Raw genomic sequence first — 22,378 nt, forward strand, 5'->3', positions numbered from 1 at the left:
ACAGGTGAGAGGCATTATCCATTTGTTTTGAATGAGAGGAGATGCTGCTAACAGGAATTTCAAATAAGTTCTCAGTCCTTACACTTGGTTAATAGTGAATTGGTGTGGTATGCAGTTGACAGTTTTTTGAGCACTGGTCCCTTTGTGTATTCCACTGGGCATGCACATTTATAATAGTATGTGTATATAGTATATCTATATTTCATAGCCATATATACCAATTATATCTGTAATATTCTGTATTGTAATCATCCTCAAAAAACTCTAAACGAATCTAGAATGGATACAAATGAAGAAAAGTGGGAGGCAGTTTGTAGAGGGTGCAAGAGACTTAAAATATAGCCCAATTAATATATTACAGAATAACTAAATTGACATCAGAATCTAGCAAAATATATAATCATAGTAAAATATATAAGCCAGTAAATTAAACCAAATCTGCTTAGTCAGACAAGATGACTCTGAGTGTCTTAAAGACTGGTCAAGGATATTCCAGAACCTGTGAAAATCTTAAGTCAGGAGAGGTACAGTATAAAAAAAATGAGCTGAATTGTCAGAATACAAGGAAAAGTATTGAGTTGAAATAAAGTGTGATAGAAAAAGGGAAAACGATATTTTTGGTGTAATTTAAGACTTGACACTATTTCTGTGTCATTAAAAGATAAAATTTTCTTGACAACCTTCAACTCTCTTGACAGATCATTTCTTCAAGCCAACAACATAAAACAGATGAAAATGGGAGGGCTAATCTGGGAATAATTAGTATTCATGCACCCAGGTAAGTAATGGAAATGTATAGACAAAAATTAACTTCTGAAAATACTCTTATTAGATACCTTTAAGTTAATTAGCTGCATGTTTACTAAGGTAGTTGCCAGGAAGTCATCTGGAGCAAAGTGCAAACACGTAACTTATTTACGTAACTTATTTACTCCTGGGGGAATTCTGCGCTAATGCGTGTGCGCATAATTAATGAGCCACACATACTTTTAATTTTTTTGCACAGAAAAAAGCTTCTGATGAAATGTTGCTGCAGTTCTGCCTTTTGCCCACCAAATGGCATTGTGGCGATAGGACACAGCTGCTCCATGCAGAAAATAACTTCTGCAGTTCTGCCTTTGATCTGTGGCGATAGAACATAGCAGCAGCTTCTAGCCAGCTAGGGACAAGAAAGACCCTGCGTTCTTCGCAGCACCTGCCAGGCCACGTCAGGAGACCAGGGCTATGGGGAGACAGTGTGGGGTGCTGGGGGGGGAGGGGTCAGACAGGGTCTTATAAGGGCTAGTGGGGGAGGACAGACTGGGGCAGGAGGTGAATGGGAGTGAAGACGCAGGGCCACATGAGCAGAGGTGGAGGGGGTGCAAAGCTACAGAGGGTGGCTGAGTGGGGACAGAGAGACACATGGGAACTGAGGGGGGGGACGGACACAAATGGATTTGAGTGGCTGGGTGGGGGCACAGAGACATGTGGGAGGGGGTACAGGGACACAGATGGGGAGTGTCTGAGGGGACACAGAGCCACATTGGGACAGGGGGAGTGGGTTTTTAAATGTGCGTGGAGGGACGCATGGAGGTTCAGGAACACATGGGAACAGGGGCAGATGTGCCTGACTGAATGGGAGAGGCTAGGGGTCAGCCAGGGTTTGCATGGGGGAAGCTCCCTAGCAGTCCCTCCCCATCCCCCGAGAAAATCTGTTCCATATTTTTCCCTCTCATATCCAACAACCCTCCAAGTTCACACTCAGTCTCCTTCCCAGCCATTTACTTCCCTCTCCCTCAGCTCCTCCGTTACCCCTGACTCCCACAAGCCTTTGCACTGCTTCTGAGGGGTGCGGGAAATACGGTTCTGTATTGTAGTTTAAATGAATTATTACTCAGAACTCTGTATTAATATGCCTAGTAATGAATCTATTTCTCAAAAAACATTTCCTGAATCTTTCTTTGTTGTCTTTATTGTTACAGACATACTTGCTGACACATATTTTGAAATAAATGACCAAAAATAATTGAAACTGGTGTGATTATATTGTTATTTTGACAAATAAAATGTGCAGAATTTTGCTGAATTTTAAAATATTGTGCCCAGAATTTTTAATTTTCTGGCACAGAATTCCCTCAGGAGTAACTTTTTGTTTGGGTGCATAGGCTAGGCTAATTGTTCAGCTTTGAGAAAGTCATTTTATAAACACTTTTTTTACAGAATGTAATAGCTTACTCCATACGTCTGCCAAGAGAAGCTGCTGCTCTTGTTTTGGGGATTTTTTTTAGACATGGAAAAAAATATATTAAAATGTACAAAATGTAAAATTAACCACTATGTAGCACCTAGTGTAGATAGGGGTTTAACGTCTTTAAAAATGTGTTACTGCCTAGGGTTAACCATACCCAACTAACATGTTAAAGTCAATAACACTTATTTTTAGGGGTATACCAAGTGGTGTTTAAAAATATTCGGTAAAATGTTTAGGTAACATGTTTTTTAAACAAATACATTTTTCCCAGTCTAGAGAAGGCCCTGGAGTAGAAAATTTAAGGAGCATTGGAATGAAAGAGAAATAGTTATAGGTCCTGTTAAAGAGCCTAGAGTTTTCCAAATATATTTCCACCACAAATTAGCTGTAATTATTTTTTTTTCTTGTCTTTAAAGACTCCTGCATTCCATATAAACAGACAGAAATTAAGGGACTGAGGCCAACTTGTTTCCTTTTATAGGTGCAGTCTTGGTGACACAGGGAGCATGGTTTGAGACATTCAACCCAAGATAAACTATAACAATTTTTAATACTTCTGAGCCAACCAGGTGGTCCAGAGGAGATGTGTGGATCCAATAATTGTAGTACTCAGTAACTAAGTTATTTTTTAAGAATTTTTCCAAAGGGCCAAAGCAGTTCTATATTATGCAAAAATATGTGAGGGTGACGTAAACACACATTTTTCTGTCTTGATCCTTACAGTGTTTTATATCAGTTAATACTTTTGCATTTTTAACTTAAGATATTTTGAACAAAAATAACTTTTTAAGTTCGAAGAAAAGTGTTTGAGTGTTTCGGCATAGCTAAAAATGTAGTGTTTTAAATAAAAAAAACCCCTCAGATTTCTGTATTATGAAGTTAATGACCTCTTCATGGTCTAATAGTCTCAGTGTATGTTGCTAGGTGTGAGGCCTGTGTTCAGCTTCAGTCTTTGGCTAGCAAGGACTGGGAATAGTTTAGAAGACACTTCTCTCAGGTGACCTTTTAAATCGCGCTCTCTCCTTCCAGTCCTAATGATCTAAACTGTGCTACAAGTCAGATCTTGAAAAGGGGATTGAGAACTGGTCAAAACGGTGGAATATTAAAGCAAAAGTAAATGCAAATAACTCTCATTAGTGCATAGTTAGTTGTGAGAACATCTTAAACTTTAGACATTTCTTGACTCGTGATATTTCTAACCTTGCATTAATATTAGGTTTTTACCTTTACTATAATTTTGATATCAATGAAAATGGGCGTGGGGAGGAGAATTTTGTAAATTTGGAAAACCAAATAAGTCACAAGTACCTTTATGAAAATTCATTTAAACATCTTTTTGAAAAACTGGTATTAGCTTATTGCATTACAACAATTTGTTATATGATTATTGTATGTTTCAGGGGAGAGCATACATTACAGCTTAAAGCCTCATACAACAGGAACACATTAGATTGCCCTATAATCAAGTTCAATGTCCTGCCTGACCCTGAGAAACCTGTGTGTATGAATGTTAAGTATGACAAAAATGCTGCTTTTGTAGCAGGAAGTACCTTCCCTGGTGAGTAGCTCTACTTAAATTAGCCTTTTTTTCTTTTTCTTTTTTTTTTTTTTGTAATTTTGGAAACCAGCCATCCAAATAAATTATGGCTTTTGATGTCTGTAAAAAGTGATTTGTGAGATTTATTTCAATGATGATCAGTATTTTCATACATCCCTTTTACCCGAAATTCCATTATACCTGACTGGCAAAAGCCTATACAATCAGCATTTTGGCTTCACCTATCGAGAAACGGGAGGCAAATATGTGAAATGATTGACAGAAGTTCCAGTTTTGCCCTTTTTGCCCAATTTTTGCCCAAAGCCTGCTAAAAGCCTGGAGGAGAAGAGATGTCTTTAGGCTACGGCTACACTATGCAGCTTTTAGCGACACAGCTGTGTCACTACAGCTGTGCCGCTAAAAGGCGCACAGTGTAGCTGCTGTTTGTCAGCAGGAGAGAGCTCTCCTGCCGACAAAAAGCTTCCACCCCCACAAGCGGAAGCGGCTCTGTTGGCCAGAAAGCCCTGTTACCGACAAAGCGCTGTTTACATCGGGGCTTTTCATCTGTAAAATTTTTGTCCTTCAGGAGGGTGTCTTTTTTAACATCCCTGAATGACAAAAGTTTTGCCAACGAAGTGCAAGAGTAGACAAAGGTTTAGTCATCATGCCCCTCTCAGTCTTACTCCACTTTCTTTTCTTCTACCAAAAAAAAATCTAAATTAAATAGTCCTTCAACTTGTGGGCCTCTTTGCAATGTATACAGAATTGGTCTTGTGGGCTGGTTCCATTTGTGCCCACTCTGAGGTGTTTTTCTCCGTCACTGGCTCTTTCTCTTTTCTGAAGATGTTGCTCTGTAGGCTGGGAATCCCACCTCTGCTACCTTCCCTGGGTGATGGAGGAGATTCAGTTTTTGACCTGACACTGCCCTTCTTGCATCACCATGAATGTCACAAGCTGGTAGAGTTCACCCAGATAGTAGCAGTGCAGGAGATCTGACTCCTATTTAGAGGAAGTCCAGTATTTGTCATTGTGTGGAACTCTAACCATTGATTGGTTTGCTCCACACAAGACAACAAAACTCCCCGTGGAGGTCTCCAGAAACTTCACTCTCAAAATCCTTGTGACAGATTCATTCTCCTATCATTGGAAAGAAAGAACTAGGAAACTGTTTCCATTTTATTCCTCATTAACCAAGGATGGCAGAAAATCAGGCTGGGCCTGGTGGAAATAATTTTACTGTCACAGTAATGCTTCACCAGGCCTTGATTTTTCTGATGTAATGAGCATGTGTGTCTTGCACCAATTGAAACTACGCCTTCTCTCGATCCTGTTTCCCCACCCAGTTTTCTGACCCAAAGTACGTGGCACTAACAGCCTGGAGAAATTGAATAGACTTGAAAGAGAATCTGTTGGAGGACACCCCCCCCCATTGCTGACTGCCTGTCTAGGAGCCAATCATCCACTGTAGTTAAATATTATGACAGGTTTATTTTAGCCCATGAAAGCTATGTCCAAATAAATTTGTTAGTCTTCAAGGTGCCACAAGGACTCCTCATTGTTTTAAATATTATGGGATTCTGCATATAGCTTCTCTTGGGCGGGATGACAAAAGGAAATATCTTTGTATAAGCACCTGTTCCCTCCAGCATGCCCTTCAGTTCCTGCTACAGGTGTTTAAAGTGACCTTTCCCAAATATACACCTCTAATCTAATCCAGGGGGAAGGGATATTTAATGCCGTCCTTGTGGAAAATGGCTGTTATGTTCCCAATACCTGTGATTGGTTTTGAATGTTGTTACGGGTATGATGGGGTAGCTTCTGAGACCTTATTTACGTGGTTCCCAAGAACTCAGCTCAACTGTTGTTGCGGTTTCTTTGTTGGCATACAGTCAAACTACCCTTGAGTTGATCAGGCTCAAATGTAGCCTGTGGGTACAGGCATTCTTTTTCTAGCCTGCTGATCCATTTACCTCCCTAATCCTATCTCCCAAAAAATGAGGCCTCACCAATGTCCAGTTACTCATGTCAAGCCAGGCCTACATGCTACAGCCTTTGAGTTTATGGCATGTTTTCCCTTTTTCGTTGCTGATTTCAGTTTGCAGGGTGAGCAAGCAAAATTATTGGATTCATTCTCCTCCCTTCAGTTCTTTCCAGACAGAGCCGTGTTTTCATCATCTTTCTCCCAGATTTATTCCAGGAGTTAAGTTCAGATTTTTGGACCCTTAATCTTCTCCCAGTCAGTTACTTAGATTGCGCCTCAGTCTATAGGCACCTCAAACTTCGTCACTAGGCCATATCCTAAATAATCCTTCTTCAGATACTTGGCCTCTAGCCAGTTGTCCCTTAATTTTCATTTCCTGGATTTCAAAAATTTAACTTTGGGCCATCAGTGAGCAGTTTTTCTAGTTTTTTCCTTCTCTGGGACAAAATTTGGAGACTCTTTAAAAAGGGATGGTGGTGGAAGATCTTTCCTGAAATGGGATCACCAAATTCCTTTCTCTCTTTCCTCTCTCCTCCCCCAGAATGGTGGAGCTAGATAATTGGAGCAAGCTAAAAGTGAAAAGTGTTTTCATTTGACAGGAGGTCCTTAAGAGCAACAGAAGGAGACCTTCTTCTTTCAGTGATGTCCCCGTGGGTGCTCTACTTTAGGTGTTTGAGCGCCCCTTTGCTTGTAATTGAGGATTTGTGGGAGCAGTGCCTGGTTGTGTCGCACATGCGCAGTCCCTGTCTTGCACTGCCTCAGGCGGTTAACTAGTGCTGTGTGACTAACGGTCCCTCAGTTCCTTCTCTACCACCTTGGCTTGAGTCAGAGCATTCAGCAGCACCTCAGAGCTTAGTAATTTACCCCTTTTCCATTAGTTCTACTTCAAATAGATAATTTGTCTTCCTCGTTTTTCTCCCCATTTCTTTTTCTCATTAAAAAAAAAAAAAGTTTATTTCTTCCCTCAGTAGAAGTTGGGATTTCATTTAACTGGTTGAGTAGTGTGTAGTTCTCCCCTTATGGGGGAGGGGAAATACTCCCCTCAGGGGCATGCCCAGCTCACTGGGCTTTAAATGCTGCTTCACCTGCAGGCTTCCAATACTGATTTCAGATGGACACTCTATGTGTTCACCGCTTAGGCGAAGCACACATGCCTCAAAAGTGCCCACATTGTCACAAACTGACAGCCTGGACCAGGAAAGCCAGAGACTTGTGGCTTAAACTGCTGCTTATGGAGAAATCTCTCTACCCGGCGTCTGAGCCAGAAGCATGGACACCCCTGGGACACAGTTCACCAACTTCAGCCTCTGAAAGGGGCTCTTCTTTGTCTGTGACTCACGCAACCACCCTGCTAAAAAGTTGGCTAAGAAGCGTATGTTGTCCCCACCAGTTCAAGAAACGACCAAGAAACAGCATCCCCCAAACTGAGAAACCTTGTCAGTACCAACAGGCACCACAGCCGAGATAACGGGACCTTCCGGTACCATGGGGACCGTAAGAGCTAATCAGGGGTAGGCAACCTATGGCACGTGTGCCAAAGGCGGCACGTGTGCCAAAGGCGGCACATGAGCTGATTTTCAGTGGCACTCACGCTGTCCGGGTCCTGGCCACCAGTCCGGGGACTCTGCATTTTAATTTAATTTTAAATGAAGCTTCTTAAACATTTTAAAAACCTTTCTTAATTTACATACAACAATAGTTTAGTTATATATTAAAGACCTATAGAAAGAGACATTCTAAAAACATTAAAATGTATTACTGGCACATGAAACCTTAAATTAGAGTGAATAAATGAAGTCTCGGCACACCACTTCTGAAAGGTTGCCGACCTCTGAGCTAAATACACCAAGAGAGCTAGCTCCAATGAAGGCACCAAGGGGAAACAGAAACCCCATGTCTCTGCACTGGCAGATCCATCCCAGCACTCGGCACCTCAAAACAACTGCAGCCTTTGCTGTCACCTCCTGTCAGTGTAGCGCAAAATTGTACCCTTACAGACGACAGCTCCACAGCAGCCAGTATCTACCATTCCCACATCAAGGGCACCAAGGCTGTCGGCACCACAACAGTTCTTCCTTCCCAGAGACCTTATAGTATCCTCGACACCTGACTCTCCTATTCTTGGCACCAAGATCACTAGAGTACTGTCGGTACCGAGCCACTGCACTGCCATCTGCTCCCACATTTTCAAGTGATGAGGAGGAGGGAGAGACATATCCCTCACACTGCCCTTCTCCCGCTCACAAAATGATCATACTGGCCCCACCACACCAGGGGTACTATACAGGGACCAAAGAACAATAGTGTTACAGGCACCCTTGGATGGCTCCTATGCCCTTCCCTCCATCGTGGCAGTATTGGGCCCCATGGATGGCATATCTCCCACACGACCTCAAACCTCCTAGCCCACATAGGGAGGGTACATGGCAGTCACCTGTGCTGTCAGTACCAGGGCCATCTGAGCCCCCTGAAGAGATGACAAGCGAACAGGAAGAAAACTGTGAACAGGAAGTCAAACTAACAACTCATTTGTCTTTCTCTGCCCCAGATGACACCATCATGCCCCCTCCTCCTAATGCAGAGGACGACTTTAGACATTTCCAGGATCTCTATAGGAGAGTTGCAGATTCCCTTGACATCTCCCTGGAGGAAGTGCAGGAGACATGACATAAACTCGTTGACATCCTGCAAATATCAGCATCATTCAAAATCACTGAACCCATAAATGATGCAATCATGGAACCTGTCAAACACCTCTGGCAGACCCCTGCAACAGTCGCTCCAACCTGCAAGAGGTCTGACAGGAAATATTATGTCCCTGCAAAGGGAACAGAGTTTCTTTTTTCACATCCCACACCAAACTCCCTGGTAGTGGGTGCTGTTAATGAAAGGTTCAGATAATTATACCCACAAAACACACCATATGACAAAGACTGGAAGAGACTTGACCTTTTTGACTAAAAAACGTATTTCTTAGTGACGCTTCACCTTAGAATGGCTAATTATGAGGCGTTATTAGCAAAATACCACCACACATATTATGGCAAACTATCAGATTTTACTGAATTTCCCCTGAGGAGAAAAAAAGCGATTTGGTGCACTCATTTCGGAGGGCCAACTGATTTCCAGGACAGCACTGCAAGCTGCCCTATACTCTGATGGTATAGCAGCATGATCTACAGCCACCTCAATCGTAATGAGAAGCGCATCCTGACTGCATCTCTCTGGCTTCCCCAAAGAAGTTCAAGCAATAGTGGAGGACCTGCCGTTCGAAGGGCCCAAACTCTTTGCAGCCAAAATGGATAAGTCTCTGCACACCCTCAAGGACTCGAGGCGACTCTGAAGTCCCTGGGTATCTATACTTCTAGGACAAAGAGAAGACAAGGAAAGTATTACAACCCACAGAGATTCCAGTCCACACCGTATGCACAGATACACAGGCAATACGAGCCACAAGCTCGGAAAGAACAGCCCCCAAGGAGATGAAAACTGTCAGCTCAATCTAATATATCTCATCAACCATCTGCCAGGCAGCAAGTTTGAGATGTTGGTCGAGGGCCCGAGACCCCCACAACTTTCAGCTGAAAACTACCATCTCACAGCCATTCAAAGACCATTTAAGTTCCTACTGCCCAATCTGGCAATCCATCACTGCAGACAGATGGGTGCTGGAGATGATCAAAGTTGGATACTCCATCCCTTTTACTTCCAACCCCCCTACCCATTCTCCCTCCCCATCCCTCTTCAGGGACCCCGCTCACGAAGATCTACTGCGTCAGGAAGTAATCCACCTCATCCAGCTAGGAGCAGTAGAACTGGTACCAACAAAATACAGAGGGACAGGTTTCTACTCAAACTACTTCCTCAGACTAAATAAAACAGGAGGATGAAGGCCCATTTTCGATCTCCAATGGCTCAACAGATTTGTCAGAAACCAACACTTCAAGATGGTGACTCTGGCAACCATTATCCCAGTGTTAGAAATAGGGGACTGGCTTGGTCCTCGACCTCCAGGATGCATACTTCTACATAATGATTCACCTATCACATTGGAAGTTTCTCCAATTCTATCTCGGACCAGATCACTTTCAATACAAGGTATTGGACTAAACCATGTTCAATCCTCCATGAATTTATGTAGTTCTTTTTTGAACCCAATTATGATCTTGGCCTTCACAACATCTTCTGGCAAGGAGTTCCACAGGTTGACTGCGCTGTGTGAAGAATACTTCCTTTTATTTGTTTTAAACCTGCTGCCTATTAATTTTATTTGGTGACCCCTTGTTCTTGTTTTATGAGAAGTTGTAAACAACACTTCCTTATCTACTTTCTCTACACCATTTCTTTTCCAAGCTGAAAAGTCCCAGGCTTATTAATCTCACCTCATACGGAAGCCATTCCATACTCCTAATCATTTTTGTTGCCCTTTTCTGAACCTTTTCCAATTCCAGTATATCTTTTCTGAGATGGGACAACCAAATCTGCACACAGTATTCAAGATGTGGGAGTACCATGGATTTATGTAGAGGCAATATGATATTTTCTGTGCTATTATCTATCCCTTTCTTAATTATTCCCAGCATTCTGTTCGCTTTTTTGACTGCCGCTGCACATTGAGTGGATGTTTTCAGAGAACTATCTACGATGACTCCAAGATCTCTTTCTTGAGTGGGAACAGCTAGTTTAGACCCCATCATTTCATATGTATAGTTGGGATTATGCTTTCCAATGTGCACTACTTTGCATTTATCAACATTAAATTTCATCTGTCATTTTGTTGCCCAATCACCCAGTTTTGAGAGATCCTTTTGTAGCTTTTCGTAGTCTGCCTGGGACTTAACTATCTTGAGTAGTTCTGTATCATCTCCAAATTTTGCCACCTCACTGTTTATCCCTTTTTTAGATCATTTATGAATATGTTGAATAGGACCGGTCCCCGAACAGACCCCTGGGGGACACCACTATTTACCTCTCTCCATTCTGAAAACTGACCATTTATACCTACCCTTTGTTTCCTATCTTTTAACCAGTTATCAGTCCATGAGAGCACCTTCCCTTTTCTCCCGTGGCATCTTACTTTGCGTAAGAGCTTTTGGTGAGGGACCTTCTCAAAGGCTTTCTGAAAATCTAGGTACACTATATCCACTGGATCCCCTTGGTCCACATGTTTGTTGACCCCCTCAAAGAATTCTAGTAGGTTGGTGAGGCATGATTTCCCTTTACTAAAACCGTGTTGACTATTCCTCAACAAATTATGTTCATCTATATGTCTGACAATATTGTTCTTTATTATAGTTTCAACCAGTTTGCCTGGTGCTGAAGTCAGGCTTACAGGCCTGTAATTGCCGGGATCACGTCTGGAGCCCTTTTTAAAAATTGGTGTCACATTAGCTATCCTCCAGTCTTCTGGTACAGAAGCTGATTTAAATGATAGGTTACAGACAACAGTTAGTAGATCAGCGATTTCACATTTGAGTTCCTTCAAAACTCTTGGGTGAATACCATCTGGTCCTGGTGACTTATTGCTGTTTAATTTATCAATTTGTTCCAAAACCTCCTCTAATGACACCTCAATCTGGGACAGTTCCTCAGATCTGTCACCTGAAAAGAATGGCTCAGGTTTGGGAATCTCCCTCACATCCTCAGCTGTGAAGACCGATGCAAAGAATTCATTTAGTTTCTCCGCAATGGCCTTATTGTCATTTAGTGCTTCTTTAGCTCCTCGATTGTCCAGTGGCCCCACTGGTTGTTTAGCAGGCTTCCTGCTTTTGATATACTTAAATAAAATTTGCTGTTACTTTTTGAGTAGAAGAGGCAGCTAACAGTTCCTCAAATTCTTTTTTGGCCTTCCTAATTATATTTGTACACGTCATTTGCCAGTGTTTATGCTCCTTTCTATTTTCCTTACTAGGATTTAACTTCCACTTTTTAAAGGATGCCTTTTTGCCTCTTACTGCTTCTTTTACTTTGTTTAGCCACAGTGGCTCTTTTTTGGTTCTCTTACTATGTTTTTTAATTTGGGGTATACATTTAAGTTGAGTCTCTATTATGGTGTCTTTAAAAAGTTTCCAATCAGCTTGCAGAGATTTCACTTTTGGCACTGTACCCTTTAATTTCTGTTAACTAACCTCCTCATTTTTATGTAGTTCCCCTTTCTAAAATTAAATGCTACAGTGTTGGGACGCTGTGGTGTTTTTCCTGCCACAGGGATATTAAATTTAATTACATTATGGTCACTATTACCAAGCAGTCCAGCTATATTCACCTCTTGGACCAGATTCTGTGCTCCACTTAGGACTAAATCAAGAATTGCCTCTCCTCTGATGGATTCTAAGACCAGCTGCTCCAAGAAGCAGTCATTTAATATGTCAAGAAACTTTATCTCTGCATCCCGCCCTGAGGTGACATGTACCCAGTCAATATGGGGATAATTGAAATCCCCCATTACAGTAACTACCCACTTAACGTCCTCTTGCTTAACGTTGTTTCGGTCTTAGTCCCTGCTCAATTACAGAACATGCTCCATTTAAAGTTGTGCAATGCTTCGCTACAACGTTGTTTGGCAGTCTGCTTTGTCTACAGCTGGCAGCCCCCAATCAGCTCCCCTACGCCCCCTCCCCCCACAGCACCTCCCGCCCGCTGGCAGACCCCATGGATCAGCACCCTCCCGCTTTCCTCCTGCCCGCAGCAATCAGCTGGCTTGCGGCATTCAGGAGGGAGGGGGGAGGAGTGAGGACATGGCGTGCAGTGGCCCCCTCCCTCCCCTGCTTCTTGAACACCGCAAACCAGCTGATTGCCATGGGCAGGAGGCAGGGGAGGGACGGGGGAGGCTACCCGCCGCGTCCTCGCTCCTTCCTCTTGCCCCCTCAACATCGCAAGCCAGCTGATTGCCGCAGAGAGGGAGAGGAGCGAGGGCACGGCACGCAGCCTCCCCCGTCCCTCCCCTGCCTCCTGCCTGCAGCAATCAGCTGGCTTGCGGTGTTCAGGAGGGAGGGGGAGCCTGCGCGCTGTGTCCTCACTCCTTCCCCCTCCCTCCAGAATGCCGCAAGCCAGCTGATTGCCCTGGGCAGGAAGCAGTGGGGAGGAGCAAGAACACAGCATGCAGAGTATAGGGGGTAGGAGAAGAGGCGGGTTAAGGATGGAGGCTTGGGGGAAGGGGTCGAGTGGGTGGGCCGAGAGTTGAGCCCCACACCCCTGGTGCTTGCAGCGTAGGGGAAGCTGCCGCTGCTGCTGCGCAATGTGCTTCTCCTAGCTTACAGCACCTTCAGCCTCCTTGCCTGCCTCATTGTCTCCAGTGCCAGTGGGCTGTGCCTGTGTGGAGTAAGACGGAGGCACCTCCCAACTATACTACTGTAATGTATGGCAAAAAAAAATTTCCCTGGAATCTAACTCCCCTCCATTTACATTCATTCTTATGGGGAAATTGGATTCGCTTAACATCTTTTCGCTTAACATCTTTTCACTTAAAGTTGCATTTTTCAGGAACGTAACTAAGTAACTCCTCATAAGTTAAGTAACTCCTCACTGTTACTGTATTATTATTGAGTTTTTTATTTTAATAGCCTCTCTAATCTCACTGAGCATTTCACAGTCACTATCATCATCCTGGTCAGGTGGTTGATAATATATCCCTACTGTTATATTCTTATTATTAGAGCATGGAATTTCTATCCATAGAGATTCTATGGTACAGTTTGATTCATTTACAATTTTTACTTCATTTGATTCTACGCTTTCTTTCACATATTATGCCACTCCCCCACCAGCATGACCTGTTCTGTCCTTCTGATATATTTTGTACCCTGGTATTACTGGGTCAATGGGATAATATTTAGCCCTTATTATTTTGTAGATAATGTTTGTGTAAAGTGCTCTTAAATATGTGTTTAGATTAATTGTGAAATATTCTTGGATGCCTCCTAACCAATATGTTATGCTCATACAGCATTTTGTGTTTATCTAAAATAAAACTTTTTCTCTCCAGTGTTCTGTTTTAAAGGATAATTAGTTTGCACCGCCACAATTTAAATATGGCCTAGCACTCTTTCATTCTCAATTTTGTGGTCTGCCTAGGAAAAATTGTGGGAGGGAGATGGAGGACAGTAATATTTTGCACGCATTATTTTTGAAGAAGTTAGACATGAGTTTCTGAATGTGAAACTGAGTCTTGAAAAATAACATTTTCATTTATTTATTTATGCAGATTTTATGGTTAGTGTAATTTCTGAAGATAACAACATTATTAAAAATATTAATCCAGGACGGATTTCTATGAAAATGTGGGAAGGACAGAGCAGTGAAAACAGAGTACCAGCAAATGTGAGTAACTGGAAAATATTATAACACATTGATCCTGTGAATATGACACAGACAACATTTTCCAGAAGGGAATTCTGTATGCTTTGTTTAGAGAAATGTCTTTTTCTGGATTGCAGCTATTAAGTGTTAATTTTACTGCATGTACAAGAAATTTATGTCCAAGCCAATTGCTCTCCCCATTACTTTAAACAAGACTAAGCTGAAATCCTGCCCACACTTTAGTCATTGAAAAGCTTTCCTTGCCTTTAGTGGGGCAAGAATTGTACCCTAAGCTTTTCCAGTATTATTCACAAAAACTTTGAAGGTGCTTCCCAGCCCATGCCACTAGACTAGCAGGAATCTTTCCAGCTGGGGAAGGAAAAGGGGGAAAGGGGGAATGTCAGAAAGCTGCAGAGTCAATAAGCAGAGTTCCTCTATCAATCCAGGTTCTGGATTGGTGGGTGTACTTCTGACCGAAGCAATATGCAGTAAGAGAAATTTTATTGCTGTTTTTTCCCATCATATGCTTTAAGCTTCTGTTTGGTTGATTGCAACACTAGCTGTTCTTGTGCTTGGAAGTGAAGACAGGCTGTGGCTCTTTGTACAAAACATTTTTCTTAAAGCGTATTTCCACAATTCTTTGGTAACTTTCCTTGGCATACTAAGGAACAATGCTGTGTTCACGTATGGATTAGTTCAGTCATCTCTATTATGCAGGGACTGAGAATACCAAAATAGCTTCAGAATTACAAATTCTTTCAGAAAACTGCTATGCTCAGTTTTCTTAATTTAAAAAACTTATTTAATGGGAACAGCTTTTAAATTTTATAACAAACATACAATTTTTAACTGATGTTTACTAGGGATGTAAATAGCATGTAAAAATCCTACCCATGTAGCTGATTAAAATTCTATCAGTTAAACGTTTTACTGGAGAACTGGGGGGATCCCAGCTGCTGGCCCCAAGCCCAGGGATCCCTGCTGCCACCGGCATCCCTGTGCCAGCCCCACGGATCGGCAGCTGGGACCTCGGGTGTTTGGGGTGGCAGCGGAACTGTAACCGATAAGCATCAAGCTTATCAGTTAACCAGTTAAACTTTTACATCCCTAATGTTTATGATGAGATAACTGGCTCTGTGGATGAGGGGAAAGCAGTAGACGTGTTATTCCTTGACTTTAGCAAAGCTTTTGACATGGTCTCCCACAGTATTCTTGCCCGCAAAAAATAAAGAAGTATGGGCTGGATGAATGGACTATAAGCTGGCTAGATTGTTGGGCTCAATGGGTAGTGATCAACGACTCCATCTCTAGTTGGCAGCCAGTATCAAGCGGAGTGCCCCAAAGGTCGGTCCTGGGGCCGGTTTTGTTCAATATCTTCATTAATGATCTGGAGGGTGGCGTGGATTTGCAACCTCAGCAAGTTTGCAGATGACACTAAACTGGGAGGAGAGGTAGATACGCTGGAGGGTAGGGATAGGATACAGAGGGACCTAGACAAATTGGAGGATCGGGCCAAAAGAAATCTGATGAGGTTGAACAAGGACAAGTGCAGAGTCCTACACTTAGGACGGAAGAATCCCATGCACCGCTACAGACTAGGGACCGATTGGCTAGGCAGCAGTTCTACAGAAAAGGGACCTAGGGGTTACAGTGGACGAGAAGCTGGATATGAGTCAACAGTGTGCCGTTGTTGCCAAGAAGGCCAATGGCATTTTGGGCTGTATAAGTAGGGGCATTACCAGGAGATCAAGGGACGTGATCGTTCCCCTGTATTCGACATTGGTGAGGCCTCATCTGGAGTATTGTGTCCAGTTTTGGGCCCCACTCTACAAGAAGGATGTGAAAAAATTGGAAAGCGTCCAGTGGAGGGCAACAAAAATGATTAGAGGACTGGAACACATGACTTATGAGGAGAGGCTGAGGGAACTGGGATTGTTTAGTCTGCGGAAGAGAAGAATGAGGGGGGATTTGATAGCTGCTTTGAACTTCCTGAAAGGGGGTTCCAAAGAGGGTGGATCTAGACTGTTCTCAGTGGTAGGAGAAGACAGAACAAGGAGTAATGGGCTCAAGTTGCTGTGGAGGAGGTTTAGGTTGAATATTAGGAAAAACCTTTTCACTAGGAGGGTGGTGAAGCACTGGAATGCGTTACCTATGGAGGTGGTGGAATCTCCTTCCTTAGAAGTTTTTAAGGTCAGGCTTGACAAAGCCCTGGCTGGGATGATTTAATTGGGGATTGGTCCTGCTTTGAGCAGGGGGTTGGACTAGATGACCTCCTGAGGTCCCTTCCAACCCTGATATTCTATGATTCTATGGTTTAGTAAGACTTGATAGTACGTTACATATGAAGTGCTTTAAAAATTTGTATCTGTTACATTTACCTTTTTAAATCCTGTTCTTTTCAGGTTACAACTCTTGGCTGTAGTAAAGTCAAGGATGGCAAAGATGAGGGCTTCTTTTACTTCAGGTTTGAGCAAACTCATTTTATAATTAGAGTTCATAATAGAGTAAGCATTAACAATATAGCTGTTGGAGAAATGCTTTAATTTCAACATCATTGATGAGAAACTGGTATATTCTCATGTATTGGCATGATATGCATATGGAATGGATTCCTTCACAAGAAATAAACCCTGTTCTTTTGGGATGTGAACATTTTACATATAATTTGTCAACATATTTAGAGATAGTTGTGGGGTAATGCATCCCTCATTTTGAGGCTACCTTCCCTGTCTATAATTTGGCATTTATTTGGGGTGAAGGAAAAGGATACTTTTCACTCATGCCTTCTCCTCTGTCCACAATCAGTGGCGGAGATGCTCTATTTTCTGCCTCGTAAGTTACCCATTAGTTCACAGTACTGGGTTATCTCCTTTCTCTGCAGTAGAACCACAGTTATCAACCTGTCAGCTCGCCCACATCTTTTCCTTATGTGTCACAGATGTCCTGCCTGTAATGGCAGGACCAGACAGCAGCAGAAGGTGCTCCCTTTCTCTGGAGCAGATTTTATCAAGTGAGCAAGTGTCATGCAAAAAGCGGGTACCTCAGGAGTGCTCGAAAAGTAACTTAAATAAGTGCGAAGCAGTCTGAGGAAGCAAGTAGGAATCCTGTCAGAGTGCCAGGATCCTGTAGTGCACTCTTCCCACAACTAACAGGATTCTTCATAGTGCCCCTACTTGGATGACCTTTTCACACAAGCGTCTTTCCACCTAAATGCAGCTAACGGGAGCACATCCGAAGTGTGCATGATCACTTGGGTGGTAATTGTTCACAAAGAAATGATAAGAACAAAAGGCTAAGAAGCCTAAAAATGGTAAGTCCAAAGATTGTTGTTCAACCTCTCCCATTCTCAGCAGCTCTGCCCTTGAAGAAAGCAAACTGTGTCTGACTATGACGAGTCAGAATCAGATTCTCAAGAATGGTTCTTTACACCACAGTTTTGATATTCTTGATATTAAGCCTGGTAACTTGGAGGAAAAAGGACCTAAAACTAAGGCAAAGTCCTTCTCCTTTGAGATTATCGTAAGATCTGAATGAGAACTTGCAGATAAAGCAAAGAGGATTTATGATGAAGTTTTACAACTAACAGGAACCAAAAGTCTCCCTAACTCGGATACCCAAGGCTGATGAAGCAGTAGCCTCACTAACAGAAGATATGGTTACTCCTTTGTGGAGAGAGACTTCTTTTCCCAAAGATACCATAGATAAAATGATGGAGAGTATCTTTTACAAGGATTTCAAAGCTTCTTCAACAGCCATACAGATATACTTTGCAAGAGCCAGAATGGCTAAATGTGGTGATCTGAAGAAAACGGATCTTTTTAACTAGGATAAGTTTTTTTGTCTTTTGATAAAGAAAATGTACCTCTGTGGCCTTAGATTCTTTTATGGTAACTGAGGTTTAGGGCAAAAGCAGACACTAAGGTGTCAATAACTATTCTGATGCTCTGTATCTAAATTTGGAATACTAAGTAGTAGCTGACAACAAAACAAAAAAAATCCAAACCCTAAAATCTTGCTTCCAAACACTACTAAGTATTAGAATTAGACTATAAGGCCTATTACAGATCCAAGCAGTTCTTTTGTTCCTACCAAAACCAAATATACTCAAGAGAATTTTCCCCCCAGGAGCGGAGGCTCCAGAGGGAGACCTAGGCAGCCCTCTTTTTCCTCATTCATTTCCATCCTACCAAACCCCACATTGACACAGACTGTGCTTCCGTGCAAGTTCATCTGAGGAAGGCAAGAGAGTGTCTCACCCATTCTAATTGCTCATAGAAGAGTCAGTATTGGGCAAAGGTTCTGGAGATGTCTCTTGTGTGCATCCATGTTGCATTCAGATATTTTCTTTCTCCATTCTTCATAGTGCCCCTGACTTCTCTCAACAAAATAAATGTTAAGTATCAGAGGGGTAGCCATGTTAGTCTGGATCTGTAAAAGTGGCAAAGAGTCCTGAGGCACCTTATAGACTAAAAGACGTATGGGAGCATAAGCTTTCGTGAGTGAATACCCACTTCGTTGGATGCATGTAGTGGAAATTTCCAGAGGCAGGTATAAATATGCATGCAAGAATCAGGCTAGGGATAACGAGGTTAGCTCAATCAGGGAGGATGAAGCCCTCTTCTAGCAGTTGAGGTGTGAACACCAAGGGAGGAGAAACTGCTTTTGTAGTTGGGTAGCCATTCACAGTCTTTGTTTAATCCTGAGCTGATGGTGTCAAATTTGCAAATGAACTGAAGCTCAGCAGTTTCTCTTTGAAGTCTGGTCCTGAAGTTTTTTTGCTGCAGGATGGCTACCTTTAAATCTGCTACTGTGCGTCCAGGGAGATTGAAGTGTTCTCCTACAGGTTTTTGTACATTGCCATTCCTAGTATCTGATTTGTGTCCATTTATCCTTTTATGTAGGGACTGTCCAGTTTGGCCGATGTACATAGCAGAGGGGCATTGCTGGCACATGATGGTGTAGATTACATTGGTGGACGTGCAGGTGAATGAACCGGTGATGGTGTGGTTGATCTGGTTAGGTCCTGCGATGGTGTTGCTGGTGTAGATACATGGACAGAGTTGGCATCGAGGTTTGTTGCATGGATTGGTTCCTGAGTTAGTTACTATGGTGCGGTGTGTCGTTGGTGAGAATATGCTTCAGGTTGGTGGGTTGTCTGTGGGTGAGGGCTGGGCTGCCTCACAAGGCCTGTGAAAGTGAGGGATCGTTGTCCAGGATGGGTTGTAGATCACTGATGATGCGTTGGAGAGGTTTTAGCTGAAGACTGTATGTGATGGCCAGTGGAGTTCTGTTGGTTTCTTTCTTGGGCTTGTCTCGCAGCAGGAGGCTTCTGGGTACATGTCTGGCTCTGTTGATCTGTTTCCTTATTTCCTCTTGTGGCTATCGTAGTATTGAGAATGCTTGGTGAAGATCTTGTAGGTGTTGGTCTCTGTCTGAGGGGTTGGAGCAAGTGCGGTTGTACCTCAGCACTTGGCTGTAGACAATGGATCTTGTGGTGTGTCCGGGATGGAAGCTGGAGGCATGAAGTCAGGCATAGCGGTCGGTGGGTTTTCAGTATAGGGTGGTGTTAACGTGACCGTCACTTATTTGCACCGTGGTGTCCAGGAGGTGGACCTCCTCTTTAGATTGGTCCAGGCTGAGGTTGATGGTGGGGTGGAAGCTGTTGAAATCGAGGTGGAATTCTTCCAGGATTTCCTTCCCAGGGGTCCAGATGATGAAGATGTCATCAATGTAGCATAGGTAGAGAAGGGGTGTGAGTGGATGAGAGCTGAGGAAGTGTTGTTCCAGGTCAGCCATAAAAATGTTGGCATATTGTGGGGCCATTGGGGTGCCCATAGCGGTGCCACTGATCTGGAGGTATATATTGTCACTAAATTTGAAATAATTGTGCATGAGGATAAAGTCACAGAGCTCAGCAACCAGTTGTGCTGTGGCATCATCAGGGATACTGTTCCTGACAGCTTGTATTCCATCTGTGTGTGGGATGTTTGTGTATAGAGCCTCTACATCCATGGTGGCGAGGATTGTGTTTTCTGGAAGATCAACAATGCATTGTAGTTTTCTCAGGAAATCAGTGGTGTCGCGGAGATAGCTGGGAATGCTGGTGGCGTAGGGTCTGAGTAGAGAGTCCACATATCCGGAAAGTCCTTCTGACAAAGTGGGTATTCACCCACGAAAGCTTATGCTCCAATACGTCTGTTAGTCTGTAAGGTGCCCCAGGACTCTGTCGCTTTTACAGATCCAGACTAACATGGCTACTACTCTGATACCTGACACCATGCAAGGCACCTTCTACACATCTCAAGAAATAATCCTACCATCCTTTTGTTCACCCCCAAAGTACAGTAAAAACATTGTGGCACATTCTAGACATGTGCAGATCACGAAGAATCTACTTGAAATTAAGTATTCCAGGAAATCGTATTTCTTTTCCTATGAAATGAAGAGGAGACCGTATCCAAATAATCATTAGCAAGATAGCTAAAACATTGAATAGTGGAAGCTTCAAATAGAAGGCTTCAAATCAATCAATTCAAGAGGGCATCGTAGATCACTGTACCAGTGTCCAAATCATGAGTGGAGACTGCTTGCATCTCCGGATCAGATTGGTTAGTAACAATGTGTCATTATAGACCATGTTCTTTAAGTGCAACAAACTAGACACTCTTCCATGTGCTGTAAGTGGTACCCCGTGTTAGGCCAAATTCCTGTTCTAACTTTCCCTCAGTTTTGATTCTGATATTACTCATTCTTTGCATACTGCAAACTAGTGATGATGATATGAGGCAGAACGTAAATTTTTATTTCCTGTTTATCGTCTTTCTGTGATTAAGTTCTACACAAGTCCAAACCATTCACCTTTATAAATTGTAAATTTAATAATTGAATCTGGATTTCTATTGAAGTTGAAAGAATCGTATTAAGTGTTCAATGAAAGTTAGGGTTTTTTGTACACATACGTTTTCTTATATATTATTCCAATGCCTTTGAGAGAATTCATCTAAATAGTACAGGAAGGAGTTGTGATCAGGCTGACAAATTTCTAAATAGCGTGGATTACCCACAGATTCATTGCGGAGAGGAGAAAGACCAATTCTGTAAACTCGTGGAGAGGCTAATCCCAGAGAGCCATATTGTGACACTGGTGTGCAGGAGTAAGATTTATCCTCTGTCTTTGTCACTTGTTAATGATCTCTGTGGGCTAGATTGAGCTGCAAGGCTCGGCAGTGAGTAAAGAGTGGCACATTCCTGTGCCACTCCAGATAGACACTTGTGATTCGGTACTGCCATTCCTTCTTCCTTGATCTTCATGCTACTGCTGTTGCCATTTTAAGTAGCAGCAGCCTATTGTTGTTTGTTTACAGTGTGATAGCTCCTGAAATATGCTAAGCATTTCAAGACACACAAGACATATATTTCTGGCTCAAGTGTGTACAGTCTTCTGAGTTGGTATTGCTACTAGCCCCAACCCCAGCTGATATATGAAGCAACCTGTGCAAGAAAGCAGGGCTTTTTGCTTATGAAATGGCAGCAGAAAAAGAGGAAATTAATCCAAGTGAAAGTAAATAAAGTAGTCCAAACCAATTTAAAAAATGTTCATCCATTCCATTATTAAATATAACTGATAACTTTCTAGGAAGTAGTTTAAAATGATGTGAATAAAATTATGGTTGTGACACAAGCTAACAGAACCCAGGAAATTCAGTGCCATTATGCAGTGAGGGGGGTACTTCCTCAGACAGGTTATCACAGGTTTTGTTCATAAAGTTGGGTAAAGAATGGAAGGATCCTTATGGAAAGTAAAGTACCCCATCAGTTTGCAGTAAGTGGTTAACAGGAATAGATAAAGATTTGATTTGCTGACCTTATTTGTAATGTCAACATTAAGATCACTATTTTTTTTAATTAACTTAGGGATAAAATGGTTCCAGAGAGAGTGGGAACTTACAGCATCCAGTTTGCTTTTGCGATTGATAAGACAAATATACTCAGCAGTGAACAGGTTTGCTTCTGTGATGAATTATATATAGTTAGGTGTATATATAGTAGGAAATAAAGTATGTGTATTCTTTACAGTAAATGAAAGATGACTGATTTTAATAACATTTGAATTACTATTACAATTGGCTGATTTCAAAATCCATAACTTTATTTTTGGTAAGAACAGACCTTGAACAGTTGATTATCAAATCATGTTTTTATTGGCCTTTTAAGTAGGCAGACATATGCTGATAGACTTTTTTCATTTTGATCTGTTGTGTCTTCATAAATACCTCCTGACTATTTGTGTTAAAATATAAAATATAACATTTTTTTAAACTGTGTAATTTGT

At 42.3% G+C, this 22,378-nt stretch overlaps 1 protein-coding gene across 9 annotated transcripts in view; it reads left to right on the forward strand.

Annotated features, from left to right (window-relative positions):
- SMCHD1 (structural maintenance of chromosomes flexible hinge domain containing 1) overlaps nt 1-22,378 on the forward strand; it is a 182,618-nt gene that overhangs the window by 97,715 nt on the left and 62,525 nt on the right. For 8 of the 9 annotated variants that reach the window (XR_012157252.1, XR_012157253.1, XM_073331462.1 and 5 more), the window contains 5 exons: nt 699-778; nt 3,631-3,788; nt 13,952-14,067; nt 16,449-16,510; nt 21,961-22,048. Coding sequence is in view for 7 of the 9 variants with exons in the window: in XM_073331462.1 (XP_073187563.1) it covers nt 699-778; nt 3,631-3,788; nt 13,952-14,067; nt 16,449-16,510; nt 21,961-22,048 (504 nt within the window). In the remaining 2 variants the exon portion in view is untranslated. The remainder of the gene's footprint in view (nt 1-698; nt 779-3,630; nt 3,789-13,951; nt 14,068-16,448; nt 16,511-21,960; nt 22,049-22,378) is intronic. The other variant, XM_073331466.1, reaches the window with a different exon arrangement.

This window comes from Lepidochelys kempii, chromosome 2, assembly GCF_965140265.1.
Source record: "Lepidochelys kempii isolate rLepKem1 chromosome 2, rLepKem1.hap2, whole genome shotgun sequence".
NCBI lineage: Eukaryota > Metazoa > Chordata > Testudines > Cheloniidae > Lepidochelys > Lepidochelys kempii.